Here is a 9,856-nt window from a genome sequence, read left to right on the forward strand (position 1 = left end):
ATTTTTTACTTCTGCCACTTTAAAGTTTGAAGTGAGCTGCAGCAGACCACAGGACAGCAGAGCAACTTGAAAAGGGAGGCATTTTCCCAGTACTATATTCAGTTTGGGTTTTTATTTGGATATTGAAATCTCTCAATAGTCTTTCCAGCTACAGATATTATATGCTCTGCTACTTTAAAACCAAGAGAGGTGTTCCCTCACCTACAGTGGTAAACGGATGATGCTGGCTATACTCAAAATCCGAATTCCTGTGTATCTTATCTACGTGTTTCTGTGTAATATTGTTATGGGGAAAATACTCCCTCTGAGCAGTGTACATTCCCCTCATGAAAGTGATGGAACTAATTTTTTAGGGAACTGAAAATTTAAAATAATCAGCATTTGTCCAAGGGATGTTATATCACTGTCTAAAAACGAATGCAGAATGAGGAATCCTGTCATCATACGTTTGAGAACGATGAATGAGAATTTTCACGAGGAACTCCCTTTACCATGGGAAAACTGCAGTGCATGAGAAGGCAGCACCGGATCGATCCTTCCTGCTCTCCCCGCTCTCTGCTGACGGAGTACGCGGCCCTGCAGCCGCTCCCGAGCAGCCTCCACCACTGCTCCTGGCGGATTACCTCAACGCAGGCGGCCGGAGGCGGGCTTCTCCCCCGGCACCCCATGCGCCTGTGCCGGGCGGGCTTGGCCGCCCGAGGCCCCTCGCCCGAGGCTCGCGGCCCCGCCTTCCGCCGGCCCCGCCTTCCGCCGGCCCCGTGCGCACATCCCGCCCCGCGGGCGGTGGCACCGAGCGAGGAGCCGCGGCTCGGCCTGTACCGGGCAACTTGTCGCCGCCCTCCCAGCGTGCCTCAGTGCTGCTTTCCGCCGGGCTTCCGCCTCCTGGCAGCGGCTGTCCCCGCTGCCATCTTGTGCCTGGGCGAGTCGCGCAGCCCGGCGGGCCGCCATGGAGACAGGTGAGGGGTGGCGGTTGCCGCTGCCTCCCGGGCGCTCGGAGTGCTGGGTCCGGTGGGACAGCACGGCGAGGGGCGGGCAGGCCGAGCGCTTGCGGCCCGGGGAGAGGCCGCCTGCGGTCCTGCCGCACAGGAGCTGGGGCCGGCGTGGCGCGGCCCTGGCGGGCGGCAGATGCTGGGCGGGTTCTGAGCCCGCTTCCTCGGAGAAGGGGGCTTGGGGCAAGCTCCTGCTGCCCCGCGGGCCCTCCCGTTTCTGTCCTGGTCAGGCCGGCTCCGGCTACGTTACCGCCGTCCGTGGCGCTCCTGGAAGTACCCGCGGCCCTCATCCACCCAGAGGCCGTGGGAGAGGAGGTGGCGAGAAGGCATCAGAGGGCGCATCCGTGGTTGTAGAGCTAAATCCCGCTTTCCCAAAACTCTTAAATATTGCTGCAGGTGACACCCCGATCTCATTTTTAATGTTTGCCCGTGATTCAGGAATCAGAGCAGCAAATCTGGGAGCACAAGGCCTTCAGTCAATCCTAGTCTGTCCTTCATCTTTATTCCTGTGGAAGGCATTGGGTTTCACAGTTCTCTGCGAGCCCTGGACTAGTTGCTATGCCTGGATAGCTTTTTAGAAAAAGGAAGGTGTGTTCAGATGCAACCTTTTCAGAAGGATGTGTATCCTGGTGTTAAGGTCTGTTGATGGCCACAGCTGGGAACTGAAAGTTGGCTTCGTAGTCCTGTGAATGAGTGGTCTCTAGTGGTAACAGCAGAACTCTGAGAATCGAGAGCCTGTCTTCCGTCAATAAGGGTTTGCTATGTGTTCATGATGGTTAAGACTTGGGCGTTCTCCTTATTGTTACCCATGTTCTCAACTTGCATTGTACTGCTCTTGTATGCTGTGTTCAAGTTTCTTATTTTTTTAAGGACATAGCCATTTCTCTGTAGTGTGGAAATGCTCTGAGGTAAGAGATGGAGTCACTAAGGAATTAGAGACTTGTCACTAAAATATAATGGCAAATAGAATTTATCAAATTACTATCACCTAATTTTTATGTCATAAGTTTTATAAGTATTACATAAATAGTTACTCTGACTTAAAGTATTTTATTTAGTCTTCATTGATGCTACAAAAACTAAAAGAACTAAAGGCAGTGTGGGCTATTTTAAACAGATTAAAAAATGACTGTTTAGTAGTTTGTAAAAAATAATTTTAAATGTAGAATCATCATTTACGTGGATTTTTTTTTTTTCCTGTCAGGATCCCCTAGAGCTTATGTTCTCAATGAAATATTTAATAGTTTTCAAAATTAATACAAATATAGGTGATATGGTGAAAATAGGTGAGGGAAAATCTGTAATAACCAACCTGGATCAAATAACATTGTTTATACCAATAGAGAAGAGAGACATTTTTCTAGAATACAGTGACACTGAAAAAGAAAAAAAATTAAAATGAAGATACTTTGATGGAGTGATTCTAAAAGTAAGAAAGTCAGTTGATTGTTTATTCCTCTCTTTTGGTATGGTAGCCCCCAGCTCGCATAGTTATGGGCATAAATGTAGAAATTAAGTGAATTTCTTATGACCACTGCTAAACAGGCGAAAACTCTCAGTACCCAGCTTTGATTTGGTATTGGGTTCAAGTAAGTAGGCTGTTCTTCCACATTTCACCTTTCAAGATGGGACTGTTTGGCAGAATTTCAGAATAGTTCATGTTCAAAGGAACCTTTGGAGATCATCTAGTCCAACCCCCTGCTCAAAGCAGGGTCAACTAGACCAGATTGCTCAGGACCTTGTCTAGTCAGGTCTTCGGTATCTCCAGGGATGGGGATTCCACAGCCTCTCTGGGCAATATGTTCCTACAATCAATCACCATCACAGTAAAAAAAAAAAAAAAAACCCAACCCACAAAACCCCAAACGTATGTTTAAAAGGAACTTCCTGTATTTCAGTTTGTGCCCATTGCCTTTTGTCTTTTCTCTGGGCACCACTGAGAAGAGTTTGATTCTGTCTTCATTCCCTCACATCACATGTTTATACACATTGATAAGATCACCCCTGAGCCTTCTGTTCTCAAAGTTGAACAGTCCCAGCTCTCTCAGCTTCTCTTTGTATGTCAGAAGCTTCAGTCCCTTAATTATCTTTGTGTCCCTTTGCTGGACTTGCTCCTGTATATCCATGTCTGTCTTTTCCCGGGGAGCCCATAATTGGATGCAGCACACCAGATGAGGTCCCACCAGTGCTGACTAGAGGGGAAGGATCACCTCCCTTGACCTGCTGGCAGTGTTTTTCCTAATGCAGCCCAGGATGCTCTTGAACTTCTTTGCTGCAACAGCTCACCGCAGGTCATATCAACTTGTCCACCAGGACCCCAGCTCCTTTTCTGCAAAGCTGCTTTTCAGAAGGTTGGTCCCCAGCCTGTACTGTTGCACGGGGTTATTCCTCCCCAGGTGCAGGACTTTGAATTTCACTTCGTTGAACTTCATGAGATTCCTTGTTGGCACATTCCTCCAGCCCGTTGAGGTCCGTCTGAATGGCTGCACAACCCTCCTGTGTTTCAGCCACTCCTCCCAGTTTTATGTGATCTACAAACTTGCTGCACATGCAGTCTGTCACATCATCTAGGTTATTAATAAAGATGTCAAACAGCACTGGATCCCGTATCAACCCCAACAGTATACCACTACTGATTGGTGTACATTGTACTGTGAGAACATTGCAGTATTCTCACTAGTGTACTATAGCAAGATATCTTTCTGCAAAAAAAAATGCTGCCTTGCACCACTTTTAAAAATATGTACAACTAGGATTTCGGTGGGCTGTTCACAGTTCCCTATTCTTACCTTCTTAATTTTCCCTGTACAAATATTCCAGGCTTCTTGGTCGTCTCTTTTCCTTCACTCTAAACAAAGTGTCAGTGGGCATTCCTCCATTCTTTGCACTTGCTTGGCTGTAAAAAAAACAAACGAAAAAACCCCAGCATGTTTATTAATGCAGGCCCAACACTGATTCATGTAATGAAGGCTTTGCTAAATGAATCCATATTTATTATGGGGAGTTACTGCTTTTTCTCCTGTTTAAACATATTATCTTTATTTGTATGACTTAAACTGAGAAAATTACTTTCAAATCTACTGTGTGGGTCCAATTATTACTGTTTTTCTTGTGTATCAGATGATACAGGAAATCGACTTCGGTTCCAGCTGGAGTTAGAGTTTGTTCAATGTCTGGCAAATCCAAATTACCTCAACTGTGAGTACTTAAAAGTAAATATCAGGATCCTGATGAATGAATATAGTTTAATGGTGTTTATTATTACTGGTAATGTTAGACAGGGAGAGAGAGGGCTAAACAAAGAAAAGGGAGTGGGTTTTTCACAGCATAAAGGTAGTCTGTAAATAATTTAATTTGTCTAGATTTCTAGCAGGTGGGGTTTTTAAAATGCAAAATGTTTTATTGGTTGAAATAAAAAAAAATGCATCTGTCTGGTGGAGAAAAAAGTAAGAAGTTCAAGTCTGCAGTTAAAAAGTAATGTCAAGCTAACAGTATTCCTTTATCTGAAAACAGAATTTTACTAATATTAATAATAGTTTCAGGTACTATACTGAATTCCCTTGAATTTTCTGCCAATTTTGATGCTACAGTCAAAATTTCCTGTTTCAAAAAGCTGTTCTCTTCCTTGCTGTTGTATGAAAGATATATTGTACGGGAGATGAGACTAGTTTATTTTGCCTAGTATGTTGACATAAAATGTATTTTTCCCCTGTGTTTTTTTCATTTTGAATTATCAAAATTTGATTGTAATGATAAAGTTTTGACTAAAGTGCCTCTTTGTATAGTTTTGTGAATACATGTTCTTCAAGTTTGGCAGATTTTTTCATGCATCTGTAACTGACAATTCCTTATTTGTCATTTCAGTTCTTGCACAAAGAGGCTACTTCAAAGACAAAGCTTTTGTAAATTATCTTAAATATTTACTTTATTGGAAAGAACCTGAATATGCAAAATACCTGAAGTAAGTGTTAAATTGCTTAGGTTTCTGCAGTTTAATGATTTCATGTTTACCTTCTGTTATGTACTGTACAGCAGCATGTCAGTATTTGATTTCTGCCTGTAACCTTACCTTTGTCCTCCCCACTGTGTTTCTATGCAACGTAAATTTTCCTGTTTCCAACAGTCCAGATGTAGCAAGAATAGACAGAATCATAAAACTTGTCTCTCATGAGTCGTGCGTGAAATCTTCCTTTTGCAGCCTGTATTTGCACTTTACCATTTGTTTAAAGTAAAACTATTGAACATTATGGTACAAAACTATTTCAGTTAGGCCCAGTAAGTACATTCTAAGAGTGATTTTGCATTGTTGATGCTTACATGAAACAAAGGATGACTTTGCATTTTTGTGAGTGTGCAAAATCCTTCAAATTTTGGGAGAACAGTTCTTGGTTATGTTCTTTAAATGAGCTCTGGAAACAGATACTGTAGTTGTTATGTATTTGTTTTAGTAAAATCTAGCCATTAGAAAAGCTACTCTAAGCAAGCATGTATATCCATTTATAAACTGTTACAAGACTTCTTGTTTCCTAGCCTAATACTGAAGTTATTAAGTTACAGTGTGTGGAATAGGTGCAGTCTTAAGTGATTCGATACTTGAGTAAAGCACATCCATAATAAAACTAAAATAATGAACTGCAGAATTATTGGAGTCTCCAGTATAAGCATACCTTGTAAAAACTTGTATTAAAGTATGTTTATTTTTAATCCAGGTATCCTCAATGTTTGCATATGTTAGAGCTGCTCCAATATGAGCATTTCCGCAAAGAACTGGTAAATGCTCAGTGTGCTAAATTTATTGACGAGCAACAGATTCTTCACTGGCAGCACTATTCACGGAAAAGAATGCGCCTCCAGCAAGCACTTGCAGAGCAGCAGCAACAAAACAACACCTCTGTAAAATGAAAAACGCTTGGAAGAGTGATGATAAGGTGTACTTTGTGTCAGTTGAAGTATTTACAAGAGAGGAATGAACCCTTTTGTAGGTTTGGCTCTGGGTGTGTGTACATTTAATTTTTGATTTATCAAGTGACTGGTTTTTTTTTTTATCAACTTTTTTAAAGATACAAGACTGATAAACATCTACTTCTGCAATTTACTTTGTGGCATGGACAATTTTGTGAGAGCATTACTTACTGTAGTTATTGGTTCCTCTTGATTTTGAAAACAAAACATAGTTTTGAGGGCACTGACATTTAAGTATCATCTAACACAAAGTGTAGCTCAGAAGTCTGCTCGTAGGAGGCATTTTCCCTGGAGAATAATGATGTGTCTCAAAGTGTGGCTAAGAACTCCCTCACGTACTACTTTTTACAACTGCAGGATGAGCAAAGTTGAAGTGATGATACTGTACAAAATCTAAATTGTGGATTTTTGCCTTGAAACCGAGCTGAGCTATCACTTGTCACTTCTGTTTACCTGGTAATCATTGTTGCTGGGGGTCTTACAGAGTTTTTCTTACAGCATGTTTTAGAGATAGAAATCAAAGTGTGACAAGACAAGGACTGCAGGAGTGGAGCAGAGATAAGTAGTAATAAACTTTGCAGATACTCAACAGAAGGAAATAGGCTGTAGCTGTATCTATTCCACTAAAGTCAGCTTACTTTAATCTCGGTTTTCTGCCAGTGAAATAGTGGCTGCTCTTCGGCTTCTCTACCGTATGTGTAGTGAAAACAGTTTGTGTTACAAAAAAAGGTGTAAACGCTTGCAGTATCAGAGAAGCATTTGCCATTTATTCCTGTATAGTTTTTATTGTAAGAACACAGATCTTGGCAGCCGTCAGGGATTTAATTTTCATATTTTAGATTGTATTCGTGCTGCATTCATGTTATATTTCGTATCCTTGTAGGAGCAGGTACTGCAACTGTTAACCCTTAACATGTGATCAGTGACACCAGGACTATCAGCCTTCAGCTTACCATACTTAAACTGAACAGATAAGCCATTAAACATCTCTGGCACTGAAAATTTATCTTAACAGCTTCAGTAGCTATGTAAAGTCAGATCTAGGAAGAGTAAGCAGGTTTTTCTGTTTCTCCTACCCGCCCCCCCTCCCTTATTCACTATTAAAGGTATAACTTAACAGTTAAGTCTTACTCTTCAGTAATTGTAGGCTGCTCTCTCAGTTTATAACATGAGCTCAGCTCCTTTGAAAAGGACTGTTTGCAAACTCAAGTTTATTTAAACATGAAAGGAAAGATACAGTGTTTTGTTGCAGGATTTTAGTGGAAGGTTTGGACCTAGAATTTAATGACATTTATCTTGACTAGTCTGAAGTAATTAACCATGAAAGTTTAAAAAAGGTTAAGGATTCCTTGAAAGGACACTGCAAATAACTTGAGTTTAACATCTTCGTAAATGATTGACTACTGGAGGATTTAGTCTTCAGTAAACAACATACGCACAAGCTCTGCTTTAAAACATTCTTCTTCAACCAGCTTCTGAGGCTGAAAGAAAAGTTAAGATGTTTTAGCGGCAATTCAAAAACCTGTTCTAGACTAGAGCCATTTGTGCATGCTAACATTAGCCATACTCCAGCAATTGTTTTTCGGGGGGGGGAGGGGGGAGCGGGGGGAGCGTGGAGCAAGCAAGGTAAGAATAACTGAAAAATGCCTGAGGGTTTTCTGGCCTTGGAAGAGGCATTTCTAAGAAAGTAATTGCCAATTTAAATAATACGCACAAGTTAAAACTTGAGCTGTAGTCTGTTCGAATCAAGAGTATACTGCATATAACCTTGTTTCACTCCCGTAATTCAGCATTTGGATTTTTTTAAAACTTGAGGAGCTGCAAATCAGGAAGCTAACAATATGTTGCTAAGAATTTTCTCTACCCCTCAACCACTACATGCTAAGTGTATGTATTTTCTTTACTATATGTTTATTATAGACAACATTCTACAGAAAGCGGAGTGGTTCTCTCTTGAGGAACTGTTTGGGCCAGGAAGACTGCATGGGTGGGAGCAGAAGAGCTGTTCCTAATTGTCTGCTCTTTTTAAATGAGAGGGTATCAGAAAACATGCATGACTAATTCATTTACAGCCATAAGCTTCTGCCAGTTTCCCATCTGAATGCCTGTAGATCCAGAACATACAATAAATCACTTACTGTTCCATATTTAAGTAGTGTAGGCACTCCTGTTAGTTTCAGATTCTTCCTGAATTCATTGTTGGGATCTTTCCAGCTGTTCAGGAAGAAGGGGTTAAGCACAGCTTGTAGAGGTGCAGTTTGAAATTAGCCTGTTAAAATTCCTTCAAAAGGATGATTCAAAGGGTTTTGCCTTGCACCTCCCCAACCCACTTCTAGAACAAGCATGCAGATAGTTCACATTAGGGATGGTGTAGACCTCAAAACTCAAAAAAAATGCTTCATTCCTTGCAGAAAAGGATAGTTCAGTCAGTTGTTCCAACAGGTAGGTTAACCTCCAGTCCACGAATAGCAAAGTTATATCAGTTGTTGGCATTAAAACAGTTACTTACTAGGCTCTGTCTCCCACTAGGCAGTAGATGAATACGGACTCATCAGGCATGTTATGAAGTTCCCTCCTCACAACTGGTTCAGCTAGAGAGTAATTTTTAAAATCTATTAGTACTTAATACTTTTACTGTGCTACAGAATCACACGGATCTACTTTGACCAGCAAGGCTGCTAATTAATGTTTTGTCTACTTCAGGTAGAGATCTGTATTTTGTTTCATCTGGTTATCCACAAGCTTTGCAGAATTTACATCCTTAATGTTGAAGGGACTGGTCTGAGTAAAGGCCAATTTCTGCTTTAACAAGTAAGAAAAATAATCATTGTCTCCTGTCTGCATGAAAGCCCATCAGAACAGCGGTAAGTAGTTGCCATATGTACTCTGGCATGTATGAGCTAGAAAGTTCAGTGCAATGTTTTCTGAGGAACTGCCTTCATATTCTACTGCCAGATACTGACTGGTAAGGTCACTTGACATGCGCCTCTTGACATGTAAAGTAGAGGTGAATTAACTGATCGTAAGATTCACATGTAATTGTTTGCTGGGCCTTTGTACCAGCCTCCGCCAAACATGTGACATTACATGCCATTCAGTGGAATGTGGCTAGCGAAACCGAGAGCAGCACGGACAGCTTGTTAGTGAGGCAGCAGCTTTAGCCAGCTCCTAGTCACAGCCTACACTGCCGGTTAGATTCACGAGCTTGGTAACTGCAGCTAGAGCTTGAAACCTGAACGTCACCCAGTCTGCTCACGATCCTCGAAAATGGAGGCTGGGTACGGAGGCAGGATGTTGTGAGGCCGCTCTGCACCTGGAGCTGCTAGTGGACGACCTTACATGTTCCAGGAAGGGCACCCGGGGCCTCTCCGGCTTCCTCGGGCAAACGGGAGAGAGACAGCGCGTACCCGCGGGCAGAGACACCCCGCCGCGCAGCCGGCCGAGGGCAGTTAGCACGGTCCCCGCGGGGCTGAGCGCCGAGGGCGCCCCGCCACCGGAGTCGCTCCGCCGCTGCTGGGGGCCCTGCGAGGGCCGAAGAAGGGCACTTCCCTGCCGCTCGGGGCGCCGCCGGCCACGTCTGCCCCTGCGCCCGCCGAGGACCCCCCAGCGGGGAGCCGGGCGTCCCGCCCGCCCCGGTACACCCCGCGGGCCTCACCCGTCACGCAGTCCGGGCACCAGCTTCTACCCTCGGCATCCTTGTCGCCGCAGAAGAGCGCGAAGATGGGCCGGCCGTGGTAGCGCTGCGCCGTCTGCACGAACTCGGAGTACCCGCGAACCTGCTTCTCCTCCCAGCCCATGGCGCCCGCGGGAGGAGCGGGCGGTGGTGGTGGCGGCGGCGGGAAGGGGCGGGCTGCGCCCCTGGCCCGCGTCGGGCACCGTAGTTCCGCGCTGCTCCGGCCGCTTCC

At 43.8% G+C, this 9,856-nt stretch overlaps 2 protein-coding genes across 2 annotated transcripts; one reads left to right on the top strand and one right to left on the bottom strand.

Moving 5' to 3' along the window:
• The first annotated feature begins 784 nt into the window (after positions 1 to 784).
• Positions 785 to 6,720, top strand: MED31 (mediator complex subunit 31). The gene is made up of 4 exons (XM_076354653.1): positions 785 to 956; positions 4,110 to 4,187; positions 4,854 to 4,950; positions 5,699 to 6,720. Exons 1-4 carry the CDS (start codon positions 947 to 949, stop codon positions 5,889 to 5,891), a joined length of 378 nt encoding a protein of 125 aa, XP_076210768.1. The 5' UTR covers positions 785 to 946; the 3' UTR covers positions 5,892 to 6,720.
• A 425-nt stretch (positions 6,721 to 7,145) lies between these two features.
• Positions 7,146 to 9,829, bottom strand: TXNDC17 (thioredoxin domain containing 17). Its single transcript, XM_076354654.1, has 4 exons — positions 9,607 to 9,829; positions 8,461 to 8,542; positions 8,090 to 8,165; positions 7,146 to 7,432 (listed from the first exon to the last, which is right to left on the bottom strand). The coding sequence occupies exons 1-4, from the start codon at positions 9,746 to 9,748 to the stop codon at positions 7,364 to 7,366; spliced, it is 369 nt and encodes a 122-aa protein (XP_076210769.1). The 5' UTR covers positions 9,749 to 9,829; the 3' UTR covers positions 7,146 to 7,363.
• Between the last annotated feature and the right edge of the window lie 27 nt (positions 9,830 to 9,856).

This window comes from Aptenodytes patagonicus, chromosome 17 (assembly GCF_965638725.1).
Source record: "Aptenodytes patagonicus chromosome 17, bAptPat1.pri.cur, whole genome shotgun sequence".
In the NCBI taxonomy this organism is placed as follows: Eukaryota; Metazoa; Chordata; class Aves; order Sphenisciformes; family Spheniscidae; genus Aptenodytes; species Aptenodytes patagonicus.